The 23,885-nt window shown below is 33.2% G+C and overlaps 1 protein-coding gene across 3 annotated transcripts; it reads right to left on the minus strand.

Annotated features, from left to right (window-relative positions):
* On the minus strand, window positions 1-23,801 carry LOC106075974 (pre-mRNA-processing factor 39-like). Of its 3 annotated transcripts, none has more exons than XM_013236858.2 (15): window positions 23,602-23,801; window positions 19,678-19,877; window positions 18,698-18,823; window positions 17,321-17,436; window positions 15,703-15,870; window positions 14,308-14,503; window positions 13,846-13,956; window positions 13,473-13,637; window positions 8,661-8,787; window positions 7,550-7,758; window positions 6,882-6,941; window positions 6,193-6,374; window positions 5,817-5,897; window positions 4,200-4,371; window positions 1-1,159 (listed from the first exon to the last, which is right to left on the minus strand). In XM_013236858.2, exons 1-15 carry the CDS (start codon window positions 23,660-23,662, stop codon window positions 1,094-1,096), a joined length of 2,040 nt encoding a protein of 679 aa, XP_013092312.2. In that variant the 5' UTR covers window positions 23,663-23,801; the 3' UTR covers window positions 1-1,093. The 3 variants fall into 3 exon arrangements, with proteins under 3 accessions (XP_013092312.2, XP_013092311.2, XP_013092313.1); XM_013236857.2 differs by having other exon boundaries at window positions 1-1,162; window positions 23,602-23,799; XM_013236859.2 differs by lacking the exons at window positions 19,678-19,877; window positions 23,602-23,801 and adding an exon at window positions 17,599-17,749 and having other exon boundaries at window positions 1-1,162.
* Window positions 23,802-23,885: the final 84 nt, after the last annotated feature.

The raw sequence follows: 23,885 nt of genomic DNA on the forward strand, positions 1-23,885 counted from the left end.
GTCAATTGTAACATTTATTATTGATTTAAAACTGAAATAAATGTATAAATAAATATGAATAGAAACATTTACACTTCAACATTTCTGGTCTTGAAATAGCAAAGTGAGCAAGTCTAAAGTAATAGCTTCCTCTCTTTCCATCTCTACACCATTCACTAAGTCAGCTCAAATGTATTCAAGTCTTGATAATCATACAGTTAGAAAAAAATCATTTCCATTTCTACTTAAGGTTATGATGTCATTAAATTTCTGTGAACATATTTTCAAGACTATGAACAGTATTTTGTGAGAGGTGCTTGATAACTCTTGCTTAATAGCTCATCAATATTTTCACCTTTTACACCATGACATGCATTTAGTGGATTATGTCAAAAACATAAACAAGTTGGGAAAATAAAGGGTATAGTCATTTTTCTCTGTGTATCCTCTCTGTATAAATTAAAAATTGTATAACCTAAATCAATAAACTACCAGTTTTGTTTATGAGCATGTAATATTGCATAATAAAAAAAAAAAAAAAATAGTCCTGAAAGATCAAATAACTTATCAAGCTATATTTATCAAATGGTAAAGAAATCAGATTTACTACACACAAGGAAAAGAGGTCAAAACTTAATAAAACACAGGTCCTCATTTTATGTAAGTAATCAATAGCATTTTGTCTACTTAATAGGCTTAGCACAATAATGATTTGGTTTCAATCATCCCACTGCATGTTTAATTAGAAGATTTTAAAGTAATGTATCATACTTTTCCCCGAAGTAGTGAAACAACAAAATTTTGATAGAAGTCAAGTAACACAAAGAAAAACAAAAATCTAAGTATACTTGTAATAATCATTTTAAAAAAATATCTATATACCGGGGTATATTTAAAGGTTGACCTGAAATAGAACATGAGAGTAGAAAGACATAATTTAAATTCTTAAGGGACTGGGAAGAGCTCAATGAGTAGCCAACAAATTGAACACAGAGGACTGGACTCTTGGTGTCACTGCTGCTCCTAAACTTTCATGTAGTTGTGAACTGTCCCTTCATCACAGATCTTATCTTTCAATCACATGATGAGCCATTAGGTTGGTTGCCTAATTGATTTAATATCCATAGTAGTTGTAGCCGGAGGGGTAAGCAGGGTAAGGGTATCCTGGGTAAGCGTTAGGCTGCTGAGAAAACAGAAAAACACTTTCTTTAGACATTAAAGGAGGTAATTTTTGTTTTGTTTGGTCTTATCAATCAACCATTTATGGAATCTCATTACACAGTCATTGACATGGTTGGAGGAATGTATTTACATAAAGTATTTTGTTAATTAAATTTTTTAACTTTTTTATTTACATCTTTTTGAGAACTTGCAGCATTAGTAAATAAGTTTAGTGTCTAAGCAGGTGTAACAGTAAGTCAGGTTTAGGTTTTTATAGGTCTCACAAGCCACATGAGGAGGCACAAAACCCCAGTGCAAAGCCCTTAGTCCCATAGATAATAATAATAATAATAATAATAATCTTTATTATCGGTAAGGAAATTTGTCTTACAATTTGTGCATTACACCAAACAAAAAACATTATAACTATAAGAAACCAAAGTGTACATTCACACCAGACTCACTCATAATTTACATGTGACAAAGTATATACCAGATTGTTCTTATTTAATGATTTGATTGCCAGGGGAACAAAAGAGTGTTTGTGTCTGTTTGTCTTTGCTATCGGTGTCTTGTATCTCTTTTGTGATGGTAAAATCACAAAATCCTGACACAAAGGGTGATTCTTTATTTCGAGGATCTTGTTAGCTTTTTTAGAGATGTTTGTCTCAAACAACTGCCCAAATGGGGTTTGTTTTTTGCCAATGATTTTGCCAGCAGCATTTAGGATTCTATTAAGTTTATTTTTAATGCTCAGATTGCCATACCAGGCAGTGATATTGAAACTTAAAATATTGCAGATGTGAGCGTGATAAAATATAGCCAAGGCCTTTTCGCTTACATTAAACGAGGACAGTTTTCTTAGTAGTCGTAATCTTTGCTGCCCTTTTTTGCTGATATAATCAGTATTTGCAGTAAAATTTAGTTTATTGTCTAGGATAGTACCAAGGTATTTAAAGGTTTGCACAATTTCAATAGTCACTCCAGCTACAGAAACAATATCATTTTCCTTCTTGTCCCTACGAAAATCGATTATCATTTCTTTGGTTTTTTTTACATTTAATAATAAAAAAATATTTTTACAGTATTCCTCAATGTGTTCTAATTCTTTGAAATACTCATTTACGTCTGAGCTCTCTGAGAGCAGGGCAAGAAGAGCCGCATCATCAGCGAATTTTGTGAAGGAGCAACAAGAACTATCGGATTGAAAATCATTGGTGTACAAAATGAACCACAATGGCGATGTTACAGCCCCCTGGGGCGCCCCTGTGTTAACTATGCGTTCATTAGATATAACATTGTTTACCCTAACCCTCTGAGCTCTCTGGGTCAAAAATTCATTAGCCCATAGTATTATGTATGGACTAATCTGCAACGCTTTCATCTTTTCAATGAGTAAATGAAGTTGTATAGTGTTAAAAGCTGATGAGAAATCCATAAAGAGCAATCTTACATAAGTGTTCGGTAAGTCCAGATGTTTGTAGACACAGTTTAAAATATTTAGGATGGCATCGTCTACACCTTTACCCTTTTGGTAAGCAAATTGTAAAGGGTCTAACTTATTACAAAGATCATTCAGAAGAAACATTTTAACCAATTTTTCTAAACATTTAGACACAATGGAAGTAAGTGAAACAGGTCTATAGTCATTCATTTCCTTCGGTTTGGAAACCTTTGGCACAGGTACAATTATAGATGACCTCCACACAGGTGGTATCTCATGGTTTAGTAATGAAGTAGAAAAAATATCTTGGAAAGGTTCAGCTAGTTGTTCAGCACATTCTTTTAAGATTCGCTCTTTTATTCCATCAGGCCCACCAGCTTCCATTGGGTTGACGTTTTTGAAAATGTTACAAACTTGCTCTTTAGTAATCGCTAATTCTAAGCAGTTGTTAACATTGACATCCTCAAGGGCTTTGAGTCTTAGATAATTAAAATCTTTCGTGTCGAAGCGACAATAGAAATCATTTAACTCGTTGGCCAATGTTTTTTCGTCTCTTGTAGCAAGAACCACGATGGACGAACTATATACAAATATACATCTTTAATTTTTGAAAAAAAAAAAGTGAGTGCCTTTTATTTAATATACAAGATACCACAAATTACTAGTCATGGCAGTCACCAGTTTTGATCTTTATGGTCCCAGGAGTAACATTTAACAAGACTAGACTGATCTTTTGAAGGAACAGTACTATATCATTAAACAAGACTAGACTGATCAAGGAAGTGAAATAAGTCTCAAAATGTCGGAGGAAGGGATTTTGTTGTATTTAAGAATGTCAGAGTCCATACAACTTTATGAGACAGCAAAGCAATAGCAGTTGGTCACTGTCCCTTGAAATCTTCTTAAACTATTTTCCAAAGAAACAGGCAAACCTTAAGTCATCTTGAGGCATGTATCACTGAGTAACCAAACTATATTGCAAACATATAACTTGTTGACAACAACAAGGGCAGTTAATAACATATAAATTTCACTAGAGAGTTATCTCTTGTGTTATTCTGATGTATACTGTCATGAAACAGAAGGGTTCAAGGCCATATTTGAAAAACAAGCTGTTAATTATTTCACTGGGTTATCTTTTTTAACAGAATAATTACGTAGCAAGGTCGCAGATGAAAGTAGTTTACTAGTTAGTTTAAATTTAATGTGTAATTAGGAAATTCCCTTGCATGTGAGAATAGGTTAAATGGTTCCAGAAGAATGGGCAAGATGGAGCTTGTAGAGGATTCATAAAAAAACGCATTAACTATTTCAGGCCTTCAGTATTGTACATTTATGAAGTGTGTTTATCATCACAGTGATTCCAAGTTCTAGAATAAATGTTTTATATTTATTTGAAAAATATTTCTGTTTGAGTTTATATTTTAAAGTAGTATCTCCAGCATCACAATATTGTTTGAGTGATCAGAAATTGCTTTGAAGAGAAAGCTAGACAAAATTGAAACATTTGAAAGTTAACTAAAATCTCTGAAATTGCATTGTCTGATCTACACAAACCCATCGAGACATATACCACTAACAAGAAAGAAAGCCTATTCTACTGTCAAGCACTTACCATTGGTGCCCCATAGGCAGCACTAGGCCAGGGTGCATACCCATAGTGTGGGTCAGGTGGTGGCGGACCAACAGGTGGTAGTGGGGGCATATTGTGATCAACAGGAGCAGGTGGTATAGATACTGGGCCGCAGACATCGATTTTGACTTTTTTGTCTGGAGGCTCTTCGACACTGCAGTAGAGAGATTTAATACATTAAAAATCTTCAACACTGTAATATACTGATTACAATTGTTTCTATACTGCTATAAAATAATGATTTAATACATAGCAAATTTTCACAATTGCAATGTTAGGATTTCATAAATTTAAAAAATAAATAACCAATCCATACATTTCTTTCTAAAACAACAACAATGGTATAGTTATAAGGTATAAATCATATCAAAGTTGGAGCTATAGATATCTTTAAGGAGTAAATGAATTTCTTGAGCGATGCAAACTGTAATTATTTTTGTTATTTTTTTACATTTATAGCCAGTAAAATACAATATTGCATAAATAATATGTTTAATTTAGGGCTACTCTTTACAAGCAGATGAGTTTCTAATTGCCACGGGTGTCTTGTTTGAATTTCAAAATTGAAATTCAAATCTATCCGTTTCCTAATTTTGCTAGGATTAACTTCATAAGTACAACTCATTTTAACAAATGAGTAAAAATGTTTAAAATTTGTCTTTTTTTTCATTTTTGTTGTACTATATTGGTAATAAACAAAAGATGGTAATAATTCCTTCGTATAGATAAATAAATTATGTAATATTTCTATCTTCATTTGTCACAGGTTAAATGTCTCTTGATTTATAACCAACATTGTTTCTAGGGTCGCTTATTTTTTTAAAAAGCTACAGTGCTGTCATGTAGATAAAAAAAGACTAAAACCCATTTCCTTCATTTGTTCAATAAAGGTCTTCTGAAACCTGTATTACTGTGCTTTAAAATCTAGCGTGCATCAAAAATAATAATTTTTGTTCAAAGCAGGTCTTTTGTCTGATCGTCACTAGAAGTAAACCATTATTAAAGCAAAGTTCTGGTTCAAGATAATCATTTTCTCCAACAAAATCTGATATTTGTTAATTCTAGGCCATTGTTGTGAATGTGGTATATTGAGATTGATATTAAGAAAATCTGAGAGTACAGCTGCCCCGGAGGGGTTATTTATACATACATTGGCCTCCTTCAGTCGTAGAACGACTATGGTTCATCTCAAACACTTTTTCATATGGCTTTGGAGCCTTATTTTGGAGAGACACTCCCGTCCACATATATTGCAGGTCAAGGTGGCTTTTGCTTTGGTGGTAGAGGAGCTGGCCATTTTCTGTGTGGCACGCTTTTCTTCATGATCTGAGGCCCATGTTTTCTCGCTGTCCATAGCTTTCTTGGTCACTGTCTCTCTCCAACTAGTGCGGTCTAAGGCTATGTCTTCCCAATGATCAGTATCAATGTTCACTGATTTTAAATTCCTTTTTATCACATCAATGTAATGGAGGTGGGGGGCGACCAGTTTTTCTTGAGCCAGACGCAAGTTGTATAACATAACACACCCCTCTCGACATCACATTGTTTTGAATTTAGTTCATATAAGTTATAAAAAAAAAATTTAAAAAAAAAACATACATTATTTCCTTATCTGGTCTTTTCTTTTTAGCATTGGCTTCTTTAACGAGTTTTTGATGTTCATCATAGGCCTCAGATATCCTGTTCAAAAAATAAAATGTTACATATAATTAAGCTCAGAAGCTAAATGTAATTAAATGATAACAATGACATTACTTGTAAACAAGATCATGGATACAAGTTGAATATAACTAAATGATAATCAATTACATTAAGCAGCTTTACACTTTATGTTGTCTATAAAGAAAATGTCATTTTTAAGACTACAGTCTGTCCTTCAATGTCCAGCTCCTTTCAAGATTTAGTGCTACTGTAATAGTTTCTTTAACATGAGCTCATAATTATGACTTACAAAATGTTATTGAAAAACAATTACTTTTGTATGCAAGTGCCAAAGTCCTCTAGAAACTCCATTCTTCTTTGTGAAACTTTCACTTTGAAGTCTAAGGACACATCACTCTTTAGGAGCCTACTGAAGGTTTCCATAACTCTGTCTTCAACAATAGGTTGAGACTGGTACTCTACATCAAGTAGTTGAAGAAATACTTTCTCATTGGCCTGATGAAACAAAAAAAAACAAAACTGACCTATGAAACAAAAATTTGGATTTTTATCATATAAAAATATTCTTAGAATAAAAAGTCCTGTGGTGTTTTTTTTTCAATTATTCAAACTGGTTTCTTAAATCCCAGCTGTGTTTAGTGACACTATAGTTTGCTATTATTTTTCATTGTCCTCATGCCTAACTATCACAGTGGGTGTTGGCTAGACAATTCCATTTATTTTCATCCAAATCTTTATTTCAAAGCAATTAATGTTTTGAGGTTTGCTGGTTTTGTTGTTCTCGTTGACAATTTAAATCAGACTTTTGTAAAAATGTATAGTAACAAGTGAAGTCTAGATATGATGTAAGAAAGGGTCACTCTTCCAACTACAGAATATGTGTATTTGATATAGACACATATAATCATACCTATATAAAACAAAGCATACCAGATGTACAACTATAATAGTAACACTACAATCTTAAGTAAATAGAAAATGTATTTTATAAAGTTGACTTACATTATCCATTTGTAATGCATCATTTAAAACTTTTCTAGCTCTTTCTGTGTCACCAATAACCTGGGGTTGAGAAGAAAACAAAATGTTAACATTAATTATACCCAATTCAATACAATTGTATTTATGAACGTATAGAGGAAGATTGTGTGGTATACACTCTTGACTGATGTCTTGATGGTCCCAAGTTACAACTCTGCCCCCATGCAAGAGATTTGGGCTAGGTTGTAATAAACTTCAATTTTGAAGGAGTGTGCAAAACTTGAAAAATAAAACAAGTTGGGTTTCTTTTCAATATTTTCATTACAAACCTTTTTAATGTTTCTTCAATATATTGATTAATTATTCAGTTTTTAGGAAATAGATCATAAACCTCAAGATTAAAATACAAAATTTTCATTTTCAACTTCATAACTTTAGTTCTCTTTAATGTTACTATGAAATTTGTTGGGAAAGTTCAAGGCAGTTGGTTTTGATGTGCACTACTTGCCCCTCCTACAATCATGGGTTAGTGAACTAGTTAAAATCTACTTCACATGATCATTACATTTTAAATTGGAAATTCATTTTTACTTACAATTCATCATTGAGGTAGCTAATACTTTTGACCAAAGAATAAACTGGTTTGGCTATAAATATAAAAAAGACATTGGATCACAAGTTCTACTTACTTTCTGTAGATAGCGTGCGTACTTGATAGAGAAGAAGGTTTTCGTCTTGTTGCTGACTGCCTTTTCTAGATAGCTTTGAAATAGATCTTCAGCTGCCTCATGGTTTTTACTTCGCCGCTCAAGACTTATTCTCCTCATGCAGACCATGGCCAAGCCAGGGACATTGTTTTCAATATTCATTAATATCTTTCGTGCTAGTGGGTAATTGTCTGAAAAAAAACAACAAATTAGTGCTGATTCCATAATGAGTTTTTCACTTAAAGAGCAATACGTTCACTGACATCAGAGATATCACCAATGTGGTGCATAAGCAATTGAAAGGTGGGTTATCAAGTCAAGGTTCCTGGAATTTGGTCCAGGTGAAAAGGTTTTATTTGCATGGACATGAACAAAGTGTCACAACAGCCATCCTCAATAGCAAACATCAAAGAGAAGTTACAACCAGTTGATTACTGAGCGGCTACTTTGTAAAGCATTTTACCAGCCTTTAGAAATAAAGCTTAGACTAGTGGATAAAACAAGACATTGGTTTACTATTACTAAGACTAAACTTCCCACTCTACCAAATGACTCTTTATGTTAAGAATTGGTCTCTACTCAGATACTGATACCAAACAAAACCAAGCATTGACTCCCCTGAAACTCGTTTATAAACATTTCAAATCAATAATTGAACAAAAAAATCTGGAATAAAAATGCACATGTCTGTTAGAATGAATGAAAGTTCTAAAACTATGCAGAGACTTTGAAACAACAAAAAAATGCTTTTCTTTTACAAAAGATATATTCTTAAATTAGGAATGACATTTCTGAATTTAAAAAATTTGAAGTCATTTTTGTGCAAAAGTCTATTTTGTTCATTGAGCAGCACAGCCAATCAATGCTGAGTAATGATAAGTATGATAGAACTGTTTTAATTTCAATAGTTATACAATTAGTCAATACTGTTCTGTGGTAACAGTAGTTGAATAGGATTGAGGTTGCTCTCAGAATGTATATGGGTAATATTTTTTAAACTAGTTTTCTCGCCAGGCCTTTTTCTCACAGCTAACCTCCCAGCCCATATGCCAGCACTGTATGAGTAGCTCTCCTTAGAAACTGGCCTTCTCACCTTGCCTTTCTTCAAATGCTGCCCAGGCTAAATGAATGTAGGGTTTCTTTGGTAAATGAATATCACAAGCTCTTTGATAAACCGAGCGGACTCCATCCAAACTGTGTTGCTCCAAGTACTTGGCATACTGAAAGGAATTTTGTTATACAAAAAGTCATGATCAAATAAAAACTAAAACAACTGCAATGCCTAAGAACATCGGCTTTTGGACAAAAGTGAAGAGGGAGTGACAGTAAAAAAAAACATTAGGTTTCAGTGAAGAAATTTTACAAAGGGATTATAAGAATTTACTTAACAATCAATCTATGTATATTTCTGTATCCAAAAAATACATTTACAATGTACAGCAACTATTTATAATAAAAATTATTCATTTCTGTTAATTTGATAAAAAAAAAAGAATGTTTTAACTGGTTTAGCTGTGGTAAGCCTTGAATCTGTAGATTTAACTAATAGTAAAGTTCCTCTTTCAGACCTTGCGATCAATAGGGCAGAAGAAGTTAAGGTCATCTGTTTCTTTGGCCAATGATTAAGCAGCAGGGTGTCACATGTATGGCCAGTACAATGACCAACTGCCTTACTTTGACCAACTAAAGTCAGGTACCCATTAGACTCAGGGGCGCCCTAAAAATCATGACATTCAAAATCCCAATCTTCAGATACAAACCCAGGACTCCAGGTTCAGAAGCCAAGCATTTAAACATTCAGCCACCAAGCCCATATTTAACTAATAAACATGTATACAGATATATGTGACATATATATATATATATATATATATTATATGTTATTATATATATATATGTATTATATGTTATTATATATATATATGTGTTACGTTTTCATATTGGATGAGACTCTTTAGACATGTAAACGACAAATCACAGTTTATAAATACTTTAATCTTTATTAATACTCAAAACACTTTCTTGTTCATCTTCCTCCATTTCGGTTCTTCTTTCCTTTTAACACGCAATCGCACCATTTCACATTCACACTAAGATGCGCACGTAACACCCCCCCTGTTTAACAAGTTCGATGCACATCGAACGTCCAAAATACAAATCACTGAATATATTATCAGACTATTCCAAGTTAAAAAAAAATCGGTAACATATAAAACCATAATGTAATAACTAAACAAAATCAAACACAATGTCATGTTAATACCAATACAATTCCAACATAGAATAACAATTATATTCATCACAATAATAACTGTTATTATGAGCAATTGAAACCACTTTTGTTAACATATATCTATAAGTAATCATATTTCTATTAATACAACTCCCCACTCATAATTGTATGCCTGTACAAAACACCATCATTCCAGTCGCAATCAAATAGTTAACAAACAAAGTCTCTCTTGCTCCATGCATATTGTAACAACAATATTCAATTCATTACACATATATTTATTCATTGTAGAATAGAACAATAATTAATGTCCATCATTCCTACCTTTTCTAATCATATCTATATAATTCTAACATTATTGACATGCCATCCTTTCCGCTTCCCTCCTTTGCAATGATGTCCCATTGTGATCCTACTACCTAATGATCTAGCTGAACTGTTTTCTAGGCTGCTAATATCCCTCTCTTTTCTCGTATACGCCTCTTCACTATTGTACCTTGAATCCTTAATTCTAATTAACTGTTGACACTGTCTTCTAATATGCCCCCTTCTCCCACAATTAAAGCATAAGATGTATGGACTTGTACGTCTATATGTAGGTTTAAATCGCTTTCCCTGTACCACTGATTGCCTTACTTTACTTTGATTTGGACCCATTCCTATTGCATTGCTTTCTACCTTATCTGTTAATTCTTTCTTCTCGTGCTCTCTGCTACCCATGTCATCTGATGTATGAGATCTTATGTCTTCTTCCACATCCCCATTTCTACCTCGTGTAGACTTTATCCCATAATATTTCTTCCAATTCTCAATCTCCCTTACTGAACATATTTTCACCCCATGAATATTCCCAATAATTAAATCTATCTCACCCTGATCTACAACACAAGCTTCCACTGTCCCCTTAACATACGGTGTGTCTATACTAACTTTAGCAATTGGTAATTGTACAATATTCCCATTAAACATAACACACTTCCTAGATTCGCCTGTATATTCATGGTCTTCCACTAAATTCTTATTCACTCCAATAATAGTGCTCCCCGTATCCCTGATGGTCTTGGCTGCCTTGTTCCCTACGAATGTCTGAAAAATCTCCAATGTTCCAGTATCAGATGACAATGATAAGCCTTGCTCTATTCTACCTTTCTCCCAGTCCTTTCTTTCCTGTCTGTTTCCTTGATATCTTCCGCTGCGGCTATCATTTTGTCTTTCATATGTACCACTTCTATACTGTCTATCCTGTGTCTCCCTTGTTCTGTGAGAGTTATTCTGTGTCCCACCTGTTCTGTTAAAGGCAACTATTTCTTCTATATCACTGCCTCTAGATAATTTCTTTTCGGGATGTGCCACTTTATAAGCCCTTATCAGTCTTACTATGTCTTCTATGGATTTCGGTTTCCTCTCCAACAGAAATATTTTTAATTCCTCCTGACACTCGTACATCACTTTGTCCAGCATGAGAAATGTCTTAAGACTGTCAAAGGTTTTTTCTACCTCAGCGGTTTCTATCCAGTTATCGAAATGGCTGCTCATTTTGTCCAAGAAGGTCTGCGGGTCATCCTCTGGTTCTATCTCACAATTAACAAACTGTTGGCGATAGAAAGCTTCTGTTTTCCCGAAAGTTCGAAGTAGTTGTTCTTTCACAATGCTGTAGTTACTCTGGTTCATACATATTTTTGAAGGCACCTCCGCTGTAAATGATCTCGACAATAAGAATGTCCATTTGTCTTCAGGGTACTCCAGTTCTCTCATTTCTATTTCGAACTTCTTCAAAAAAATGTCTATGTCCATTTTGTCTTCGTTGAATATCAAACCTTTATATTTTGCTAGTTTGTTCCCTGTAGTTTCCCCTTTTCTTTTATCCCTCTCTTTTTCTTGGGTTGTTTTTAACTTTTTCTCGGCCGTCTCTTTTTCGAACGCCAATCTCTCTCTTTCAATGGCAACTAATTCGTTTTTCTTCTCCCTTTCAATGGCTATCTTTTCTCTTTCTCTTTTGTCCTCCTTGTCTAATCTTTCCTTTTCTTTTTCTCTTTCTCTTTTGTCCTCCATGTCTAATCTCTCCTTTTCTTTTTCTCTTTCCATTGCTAATCTCTCCTTTTCTTTTTCTCTTTCCATTGCTAATCTCTCCTTTTCTTTTTCTCTTTCCATTGCTAATCTCTCCCTCAACCTTTCTTGTACGTATTTTCTTAGTTCTGCCCCTTCAAGCTCCAACAACCTTCCCTCTTCCTTCAACGCTGCAACCTCAGCCTTGTCCGCCATAGTCGATTACTAATAATATCGAATCGAATGTTCTCCTGTCTCTAGATCTAGACTTTACTATCTCTACTGTCTGCTGACAGGAGATCCCCTGTATATAGAGGGGTACGTGGGTTTTACCTTTGCGTTGGGCGCCACTTGTTACGTTTTCATATTGGATGAGACTCTTTAGACATGTAAACGACAAATCACAGTTTATAAATACTTTAATCTTTATTAATACTCAAAACACTTTCTTGTTAATCTTCCTCCATTTCGGTTCTTCTTTCCTTTTAACACGCAATCGCACCATTTCACATTCACACTAAGATGCGCACGTAACAATATGTATTATATATATATTTTATGTATGTAATGTATATGTGCATATACTTTTATTGCTTTCTTGTAACAAAACTATTAATCTAAAATTTTATGGGTAAAGTATATTTGTATGTCAAATTAGAATTTAAAAAATTTAAATGCATTTACTCAGAATACATTAATAACAAAAAAAAATTATTTTCTTTATGAAATTCATATCTAATTTCCATTTATTAATAATTAAATTCTTAAAATAAGGTTAATCATTTAAGACAAATTAGGTCAGTGGTAGGAGAAATAGTTATATAAAAACAACTTATCAAATAGTCAAATCTGGTAAACTTGTACCAAAGTATCAAAACAATATTATAACATACATTTAGTTTTATTTGCATAATTGGATTCAAATTTCTGTTTGATCTGGCCAATGAACATGAGAGCATATAAGAAAAAAAGAAGCCACAAGTAAGAAATGTGGAAAAGTTAAACAGGTTGAAATATTAAGAAAAATTTGTATCTATTGAAAAAGAGCTTTCATGCTATGATGAAAATGAAGATAATGGTGTGGCTATTGCTGCTTGACAACGCAGGATGCTGGTAATGCACTGAAACTTTGTGCTGCTATTTTGTGCAGTAGAGAAAAAGTTCAAACTCTGCGCTAGATATTTGTGATTTTGAAGTTTGTGAAGAAAAAGGTGTCAGATCACACTGGATAAGTTTTACAAACATTTACTGAAGCTCAGTAAGAACTAAATTATACTTGGCACGCATACATTTTGTTGTAGATTATTTTGAAAAACTTTGTAATTTATTTTTTGATTAACAAAGTTGGTAAGCAAATGAGGTCCAATTAAACAAATTCACCTGTACATTACATTTTTTCCTGACCCCCAACTAACAGGCAAGAAACTTATATTTTAAACAGTATTTTATATTTTTGATGCATAATTATACAAAGACTATTGAGATGAATTGTTTCCATGTATATACAAAGAGAACTTGAATTTTACAGTGTGGGGTACTTCAAGTTGGAAATCTGTAGCTGTGATGTCTAGGGTACAAGTCATACAAAGCATAAATACCAAAGTTGTTATAAACCAGAGCACTGACCTTCATCCAGAAGTCCTCATACAAAGCACAGGCTATCATACATCTCTCAAACAAAATTACTATCCTAGTGTGATTGCCCTGACTAATTTCTTCATCTAAATATTCCCGCCAGTTCTTTAACTGACCCCTCTCCAGCGGTTTGACATGAAAGTACGGCCGTCGAATCTATTGAGATAAAAATAAAAAAGCAATGAAATGTCCCTCGGTAAAAGAAAATTATTTGTTTTAGGCATTGTATGTGTTTATCATTTGGTTCTTTTAATTAGAGAGAAAGTCATGACTAATTTTAATACCTTAAATTCAACACTCTAATGAAAAAGAGATAATTTAAGTCCTCTTATTTATTTGATATTATTAAATATGATCCACATACATTCTCTTCAAAAGTCCACCTTTTGCTAACTTCTGCTTCATTCTGTTTAAAAATTGTCTCCCTTGACTCAATGTATTTGACTCGAACTTTCTTGACTTCTTTTTCATCTCCCTACAAAATCAAAGGAAATGAAAATAAGACTATTTATTATTTTAGATGTATTGTTTAATATTTACTGTTCACAATACATTACATAAGATTGGAAATATTTAGACATTTTAATATTTGTTACATAAGTTGCTTAAATACCAAAGGAAAAATTATTTAAAACAAAACTTTGATTAAAATATGAAAGTTTTGTTAACGCTTTTACAATAAAGTAGAGTATTTAGAATTTACTTTGTGAGACTACACAATAAAACAAAAACAAAAAGGACAAAGAATTTTAAGAGATTTTTAAAATCATCATTAAGGTAAGTGCATTTTTAAAAAGCATAATTATAATGTTGCTAGGTAGGTTACCATTGTAGCCAACATGCCAGGAGGAGCGTCCAACTCCATGCTGTCCCCTACTTGCAAGGCCTCGTCAAGCCCTACCTCATCCTCATCATCAATATGATAGTTGGAGGACTTGTTGAGGATCTCTGATCTCAGTTTCAAAAAAGTGTCAATATCTAGAATTTCTTTGGGGTGATGTGAGTTGATGTGTCTCTTGTAACTAAAAGATGTGCACCAAGTTGAAGTGAAATTAATGGATGAGTTCTTTCATATCTCTACACTAGCAATGCAATGAAAACAAATGTAGGTGGTGGACGTGTATGAAGCTGAGAGGAGAAACAAAAGGGGCATGCTTTGAGCTGATGTATGTAATATTATGAAACATGTTAGCACAAATGAGGACATTGGAAATGGTATCACACTAGCAATGGAGCCTCATCAATGGCCTGCTGACCACAAAACTGAAATTTAAACGGTATGGTCATACCACGAGGTCCTCGGGGCTTGTAAAGATCTTCCTGCAGGGATGTGTACCAGGGAAAAGAAGAAAAGGATGAGAAGACAACATCAAAGAAAGAGTTTCTAGTCAAGGGGAAAGACAGAGAGGAATGGAGAAAGGTGATGGACAAATCAACAGCCTAACAGACTAAGGGATAGATGAGGTGAGGGTGGTGAACTGATATCATTTTCACTCAAGTCTTTTTTTGGTTGAGCTTTTGAGTTTTAAAAATATGTTCTTAAAGTCAGTTTCATCTATTATAATAATAACAATAAGATTAAGTTAAAAATAGAGTAATATTTGTTGCTTCTATTTTGTAATATTTCCAACAAGAAAGATATTTCTATTTTCTTTTAATGGTCTTTTTAAAATGTAGGCCTACTTTCAGTTAGGAAGAGAAATCTTGTGTATAAGAAACTAATGTTTTAAGTCATAATTTTATGTATAGATATACTTATAGAAAACAATATCTTGAAGAGTGTTTTAGAATGTTTGTTTTTTTTAAATTAAAGAGTGGTCATTCTTAAAAGCTTCAACTTTTGACAAAACTAAAAATTACCTTCAAATATGGTCTCTATGGGATGTGTGGCTGAGTGGCAAAAACCACTTAGCTACCTATCAAAGAGACTCAAGTTCAAATACCAGCTCAAACTGAATTGTGTTTGCTGAATGCCTAACTACAGCATGGAAACCTTCTCCCAGATACTCCCTCCCCTCACTGTTCATCAAAAGAGATTGGAAAATAGCGCTCTAAGAATGAGATGTACACTATGCAAAAGCAATTTCTAAAAAAAAAAAAAATTGATAAGGTACACATTATCATTATTTGGATTTTTCTAATTAATGAAATGTTTGTAGTTTCAAAAAAAAATTATCAGTCACTATTCAGAACTGGATTGTAAAAAGAAAATTAGACTTACTTGTCCCAGTGGTGACTGTATAATTGTGTAGGTGTGCGAATCAATCTCTCATAGATGCCAGTGACTGCCTTCAAGTTACCGTTCATATTCTCCCAAGCAATGTAAGAGTCCCAAAGCTTATCAGACCGAAACTCTAGACCAGCTGCTGATAAGGCTCTTTCATAGAGTCTGTGCAAAAATAAAGAGACAAAGGTATTATCTGTACCATTGTTGCTGAAAATATTAAGCCAGTGCTTTCAAATATGTTTATGACTTGAATGGATAACTTGAGGATGTTTTCAGGTCATTTACAACTAAACTACACCCACTTCAATGCACCTTTTAAGTGAAGAGTCCAGCAGTTCTCAAAATATTAGGTTTTCAAGAGAGAAAGTATCTCATCAACAACTGAAAAGAAACCCTTTTACATGTAGACTTGCTTCAGGGTTGATATGGGAGTCATCAAACCAATATTGTAATTATGAACTCCATTTTCTTGCTAGTTGCATAATGTGAAGTTATAGAGTTTTCTTGGGGCAACCTGCAAGCCACTGGGTGAGGTATACTTCAGTTAACCAATTCACATTTCACCAAGTGCTATTGCAGCCTTCAATCTATCAAGTATTCAAAGAACTGTGAACATAGCCTGAATAGACTATTTTTTTAGAGACTGCAACTTTGTTTTAGGATCAGGGTTGTTGAACTATTTCTTTTCACCAGTGATGATTTGCTTCTAAGTTGCAGACTTGCCTCCCAAGCACAAGAACCTTTGCATGCAGTGACAAAGATAACACGAGAGTAGCTTTTTTCCCTGGAGAGAAAATCTGAGAGATTCATTTGGCAGATTTTTTATGAAGCCAAGTTCTTTGGCCAGGACTTAAGAAAATGATATGGTATCTATGTCAAAAAGGTTTCCTAAAATTTGGAGGGTTTTTTTTGCTGATCTTCTTTAACTGCTGGTTTCACAACAACTACATATTTGTCGTCCATGCAGTAATGGCCACCAATAATGAGGGGCCTGTTCAGCAAATGGCTTGAACCAATTGGTAACCATGGAAAGGTTTTATTAATTAATGTTCACAAAAAACAGTATTAACTTTAAGGCCCTTCGGTGGCTTCAGTTCCAAAGGAAATGTAAAGAATAAGATCCAAGATGTAACTCTAACTGAACTTCACTTTTTTCACATGGCCAGCGCTACCTAAGGGGGACACAAAAACTGATTACTTACAAAGCGTCGAAGAACAAAGGAAAAAATCTCTTACCTCTTCTGCAGGCATAAAATAATCAAATTAATGAATTTTTAAAGAATGAAAAAAAAAAAAATAATATAGAAATTTATTCAACTCTTTTAGTCTACTAGTATATTGAAATCCTTGATTAAGAATAGAAACAAAAAAAAAATACTTTAAAAAAATAAATATTTTACATATATAAAATATTTGGTTGCATAATATTCCTTTATGGCTCAACATTTTTTTAATCTTAATTGAATTATCTTAACTCAGGAAACACAAGAAAACAAACTATCTTTAAATCTTTAAATAACATGAACAGTTGGACAAAAATTTGATAAGAAATGTGTACTTCTCCTTCCTTAGAGAAGAAAACACAAAAAGAACAAAAGGTTTCCAAAGTTACTTTTTAATTCTGTCCTTAGAATTGTTGTCAGAAGAAAACTCTGTGATAAAAAAGTTGATGTAATGGAGCCACAGCTCTACACTTAGTGGAATACCTCGCAGACCTTTCTCAAAAACCTGAAACAAATGTGTAAAAAAGAAACATTATGTCAACTGGGTAGAGAGAAAATAAGTCGAAAATGTGTAAAAATAGCGAGCGACAACACCTTATATTTGAGGTGGTGCACGAACGACGAAGTTTCTTCGAGTTTCGATACAGTGCAAGTGTTAGTGTATTACCATAAAAAGAAGCTCAGAGCAACTGTGGTGGCCACTCCCTTGGTGGGCTCAAGATTTTTTAACTATCCCCAGTGGTGGGCCAGAGACACAATCACAATGTGGACTGGCACAAGGTGTTGGATGAATACAATTGACCAGTTGGTACGATGTCCTTTAGGAGATGCAAATAAAGCATGGCTATTTATAACAAAAAAAAAAACAGACCAGTTTCAAGCTGACCACATAAATGAGGCTACAGTAAAAAAAATATTTTGAAAGCTTAGCTAACTTGTAAAGCTTAAAAATTATTTTTCATACTTTTTTAAAAAGTAGTTTTAACAAGTATTTATCTACATTAAAAAACTAGTGTAATCAAAAAAGATACCCACCTTGAAAAGTATTTTTAGAAAATATGTATTTATATTTTATAATAGTTTTTGCTAATATTTTAGAGCTATATTTACACTAAAATACTTCTAACAAATTTTTTTTTGTAAAATTGTCTAACAAAATATTCTACATTTTAAAATACTTTAACCATTTTTTTAAAGGCTAAAATACTTTTAAGTACTTTCAGCAAATTCTATCTGCATTTTAAAAAAAAGTTTTAGCAAATATTTGTACTTATTGGAAATTTTTTTTTTTTAATTTAAAAGAAAAATTTAAAAACTTTAAAAATTATTTTGGAAAAATAAATTGAAAAACAAAACAATCATTCTTTAAAAAAGAAAAAAAAAAGTAGAATAGACTCATTTTTTTAGGAAACTATCTTAACAACAAGTGTAAAACAGGGCATATTTTTAGACCAACATGTTTACTTACATGTTTAACTTACAATAAGTTGAAATGGCTGGAGTTAGTGAAAGCTACATAAAATGTTTAAATACAAATCATTATTAACATTGTCAAGTAAAAGTACCAGTAGGGAATGAAATTCAGTGATTACTCCCCCCCACCCAAAACCAAATGATCTAAAAGTATGCCCATGTTAAAACAACAAAAGATTTATATAAACCCTTTAAAAATTGGGATTTAATAAGTAAAAAAAGTATAAATTAAAAAAAAAACAACTTACATAGTAAGTATAGAAAAAGCTAAAAAAAAAAACAATGTGGCTTACTTCTTTGGCTTTTTCTGGGTTGCCATGTTTCTTTTCCATGTCACTATACTTCTTCCAGTAACCATAGCAATAAGGGTAGTGAGAAAAAAATGCTTCATAAGCCCTACGGCAGTCTGCTGGATCACTCTAGAGGAGAATTTTTTTTTAAACTATCAGAAATGTTTAGCCTAGATGCTTTGTTTTAGAAGTTCAAATTTTTTGTCATCAATGGTAAACAGCACTATTTGAAACAGTTTGTTGATCAGTGAACCAAAATGACATTAATATGATAAATAAAGTAAGAATAAGTAAAGTTCACATTTCAGACCTTGCGATCTATAGGGCAGATGATGTATAGGTGCCCAAAAATTCCAAAATTAAAAATTCCAGTCCTTCCTAGGATTCGAACCCGGGACCCCAGTTCGGAAGCCAAATGCTTTACGGCTCAGCCACCATGCACCCAATATGATAAATAAAAGTAAAATAAAGTTCCCTTTCAGGCCTTATGGTTTACGAAGGTGTCATGTGGACAGCACAACGACCAACCGCCTTTACTTTTCCCCAACTAATGTCAGGTACCCATTAGTGCTGGGTGAACTCAAAGGTGCCCAAAAATCTCAAAATAAAAAATCCTAGTCCTCACCAGGATTCGAACCTGGGACCCCTGGTTCAGAAGCCAAGTGCTTTACCGCTGAGCCACCACGCCTCCTAATATGATAAATAGTGATTAAGAATTGCAGTTGTTTTTCTATTTCTGTATACCATTGACAAAAGTATTTAAAATATAGCAAGACCAAGTGAAATAGCTATACATAAACACAATCCACGGGTATCTCATAATTGACAAAATGTAAACATAAAATATTTATAAATAATCATTTGTACTTTATATTTCCTAGGTCAGGTTAGTTAAAATTATAAATCTTAACACTGGCCACCAAGAACTTAAGTTAGAACTGTTGGAAGAAACAAAGAAAATGCTAATTTAGAGCTCAGAATACCTCTTGTTCCACATACTGCAACAAGTAAGTCCAGCCAGTAAAATCCATAGGATTGTCATCAACAGTTTTCCAATACTTGCCCAGTTCCGTTTCTTTTCTTAATTTTTCTTCCTGCTCTTTCTGCGCCCTATCCTGGTCATCTTCAGTTGACTCTTCCTCAATTGTTGGTCCAGTATTGTTAGAGGATAGTGTATCTGTTTCTTTAAAAAGAAAATGTAAATTATATATTAAAAATTAGTAATATATATATATATATATATATATATATATATATATATATATATGGATGCAAGCGACCGAGCCCCATTTTGCCTGTAAAGGTGGGTCAACAACCACAAAAAGCATGCAAGAGAATGGGTGGGCCTGCCATTGAAAGAGATTCTATCCAAGGCAAAATACAGTGAGGAATGGAGAAAGATGGTTGACAAATCTTGTGTGGTGCCCCAACAGTCCAAGAGATAGGTGAAGCTGAAGATATATCACAGTCATTTCAATTTCAGTGATGATGTGATGGTGAAGATATTTATATCATGGTCATTTCAATTTTAGTGATGATGTGATGGTCTTGTAAATGAACGATGTGATGGTCTTGTAAATGAACGTTTTCTTATTAGTCTAAACTTATTTGATAATAATATAATTCCTATGATTATATGACATTCTCCATAATCTACCTGCTAGAGATTCTAGATCTATAATATATAAATGTTTCACTATCCAGGCTCTCTGCAAACTGCACCACACGACACAACAAACTCAAAGAGCTTGACAACTCAGTGCTCCAAAGTAAAGTAACAGTTTAATGTCCAATACATCACAGCCAATACTGTACAATCGGCAACAACATAACACTGACTGTATAAAAACTTCGCCTCTTCCTTGCCTTGTACTCAATTCTGTTCCAGATCGAATTCACAAAGTGCTGGTTCTGACTCTGACTTTGCCTCGTACTTGTGACATTGTGACTCTTATATAGGGTCACTATAGGCCTTCTAGAACCGGATGGAACATCGCTCAACCATTCACTACACCCATCTGTGTCACCACCAGATTTATTACAATACTTATTTAGATCACAGATATCTAGAGTAACTTACATCTATCGAACACCTTTGTTTTAAGGTACTTATCGAGCACCCCATTGTATTTTTTTTAATTCTCCTTTATTTCGATGATTATGACGAAACTAGTCCATTCCTATTGTGCATCATCCATTTCTTTATAGTTACGTTATATTTAGTTTCATTTTCACCCCAGGATAATTTTTTTACTTATATTCAAAGTGCATTGGTAATATTGGTATAAAAATTTCACTTTTTTTGACCTCTTGGGAAGAGTGAAGCGAGTCTCGGGTTAAGGGTATTTTTTAATGCCAATGATGCTTTAGCTAAACAAAACCTATATAATATGCTTCTAATTAGGCTGAGAAATAATTTGCAACTATTTGTTTAAAGTGTCCTTTGCTACCCAAACATGAAAATTGAGGTTTAAATAGGGGGTGTTCGATAGTAGCTGTTTTTATATAAGCAATCTCAGCTTTGTAAGATATCGAACACCATTTCAATGTTAAAAATAAACATCAAAGGGATATAACCCAAAGAAGACAAAATATTTAAATTATATATTTTTTAATAGTTATTTTTTAAAATAATGTAATGCAAAGTACATATATAAATTACTCATGTGTTACAATTTGTATCAGCTATTTGTGATTTACCGTAAATGTGCTATATTTTTCTAAGTAAATAGATTTACATCAATATGCACTTTTTGTACCCATTTTAAAAGCTTGATTTTATGACACATATAGTTTGATGCTATTATCATCGTTGTAACGACACAGAAACAGAATATACGGAATATATCCAGTTGTGTTTTTTTTTCAGATGCCCCATTCTATTAACTTCTGAATTATGTGTTATAAACAAATACCTAGCGCATGTGCTTGATGTGAAGAGATATTAATAAAACGAAAGGGCTAATGGGGGGGGGGGGGGGGGGGGTATAGAATGTAGATATGGTATTTTGAAATAAAAATGTCTTTGGTAGGTAAAAAAAAAATGTGGGGGGGAGAGAGAAACAGTCAAGACACTGTATCAAGAGATCATCAATAATTGATCGACCATTAAAATGTGACGTCAGCCTCAAATACATCTATAGTCAGTTGTGCTTCTCGATCTAGACGTGTGGCGGTGCAGGGTCTATAAAATTATATATATATATAATATAATATTATATATATATATATATATATATATATATATATATATATATATATATATATATATATATATATATATATATATATATATATTGCCATAAAGTATGATAAAGCTCATAATGCGCTTCTACAAAGACACTTTTTTGAAACATCACAAATACACAAAATAATAACAATAACACATTTAACCACTCTCTTATTCTGCCTACACACCCTTACCCGCGCTTTCTTCTTACGCAATTCCATTCTCCAACATTCACACTTTTTCAGTGCAAAGTAACAACGTAAATTTCAAGACTCAAACCAAACGCAGCCACCAAACTAACACACAACAAAAAAAAAAAAAATGGTCAGTGATAGCCCAACACACAGGTGTAAACCAGGCCACCAACACAGCCCCAAAACAATGTTCAAGTTGTAGTAAGAACAATGTTGAGGGGAAAGGGGGAGGAGACATCAGTCGAGTACCTACGGTCAAGCCGCTAATTAGGTCACAAACACTAGGCGTAATAGATATATAGATATGTTGTTTGTGTGTGTATGACAAATACTAAGCATGCTCTAAAATACTGTGTTTTTTTTTTTGGTCAACGAACCAGGTGGTTTAGGGAGGGCGGATCTATCTACATCTAAAGGTAACACAGCTCGCAAGCTACCGTAGCTTTTCAGCCCCCCCCCCCCCTTCCCAGCCCCGATCAAAAAATATCTAGCACTGACTTTTGGGCTGTTACATACACTGAGCGTGCTAGATGGCGGCTAGTTATGTAGGGCCGCGTATGTTTTGGTTTTAGGTTGTGTCCTGCAATGACTTAGGGAGGGCGGATTATCTATTGGCTACCAAAGCTTATTAGGCTCTCCCCCAAATAAATAATATCTGGATTTATTAATGGCCTTATATCTCAAGATAGCTTAGACCTAAATAAGTACTGGTACGGTAATGACGTAATGTGTCGGTAATGCGTTACTGGGCTTAGCACTGTCAGTTTTTAAGCAGAGCTGATCATTGATAGATTCCTTCGATGTGGAGCATGTGAAAATGACTAAAATCTGTCTGTCTTGACATGGCGTAAAAAGAAAATGATATAAATAAAAAAAATATAGATTATAACACTTTTGAAACACCATACTTTTCACAAAATTTTACGATTATAACACTTTTAAAAAAACATACTTCTCGTGTGTTCGATAATTTCTTATTATGTTCGATAAGATAAGATAAAGGTAAAACAGTGTTCGATAATTTAAGCTTTTGAAAGCATCGACCTGACCCACTTTAACATCACATTATAAGTTTAACTATGAGTAGTAATAGAATAAAACATGTCTACTTTTTAAGAAAAATGGATGAGGAGTTCATAGATAGTAGATACAATCAGTTTTTTTCTAGGTCTAATTTTTACGGAGATACACAAATTCAAACATAAAAAATGTCTGCGACTGAGCTTAACTTGTTCGATAAACGTAAGTTACTGTAAATTGAAATATTCTAGAGTCTAATTAATTATTAATTAATATTTTTAATTTTATTTTTTATATTCTAATTTCTATCGATTTGATTTATTATAATTTATATTATGATCATTTATCTGAATCTAAAACTAGGAATCTAGATCACTAATTGGCTAAATATCATAAATATGATTATCATTATCATATCATTTTGATTTTATCATTATGAAGTTCATCGTACTTAGTAAAATTACCTCGATTTAAAATATCGGTTTTTCGATTTATGTTCAACGACAACTCGTTGACATCCGCCATTTTTGTTTTCAAACTCAACTCCAGTGTAGCTAAATATAGATCAATTCTAGAGCTCTAGTCTAGATCTAGATCTATAAATATAATTCTATAGACCTATAGATTAGAATCTAGATCTATCTATGTCAGTCGCAGTTTGACCCACATTTTCCCAATGGACTATGTTGTTGCACGTAAAAAATTATATGTGCCAGTAGTGGTTTTTTTTAATAAGAGTTATGTCCCT

Source organism: Biomphalaria glabrata, chromosome 3, assembly GCF_947242115.1.
Source record: "Biomphalaria glabrata chromosome 3, xgBioGlab47.1, whole genome shotgun sequence".
Classification (NCBI taxonomy): Eukaryota; Metazoa; Mollusca; class Gastropoda; family Planorbidae; genus Biomphalaria; species Biomphalaria glabrata.

What these genes read in the sequence shown, in the direction of transcription:
- LOC106075974 (XM_013236857.2), bottom strand. Translation starts at nt 23,662, where the DNA reads ATGGCGGATGTCAACGAGTTGTCGTTGAACATAAATCGAAAAACCGAT. An exon ending in ATGAGGACTTCTGGATGAAG is followed by an intron (nt 8,788 to 13,472) that starts GTCAGTGCTCTG and finishes AATTCCTTTCAG; the next exon opens with TATGCCAAGTACTTGGAGCA. An exon ending in AGCATTTGAAGAAAGGCAAG is followed by an intron (nt 7,759 to 8,660) that starts GTGAGAAGGCCA and finishes GTTTTTTTTCAG; the next exon opens with ACAATTACCCACTAGCACGA.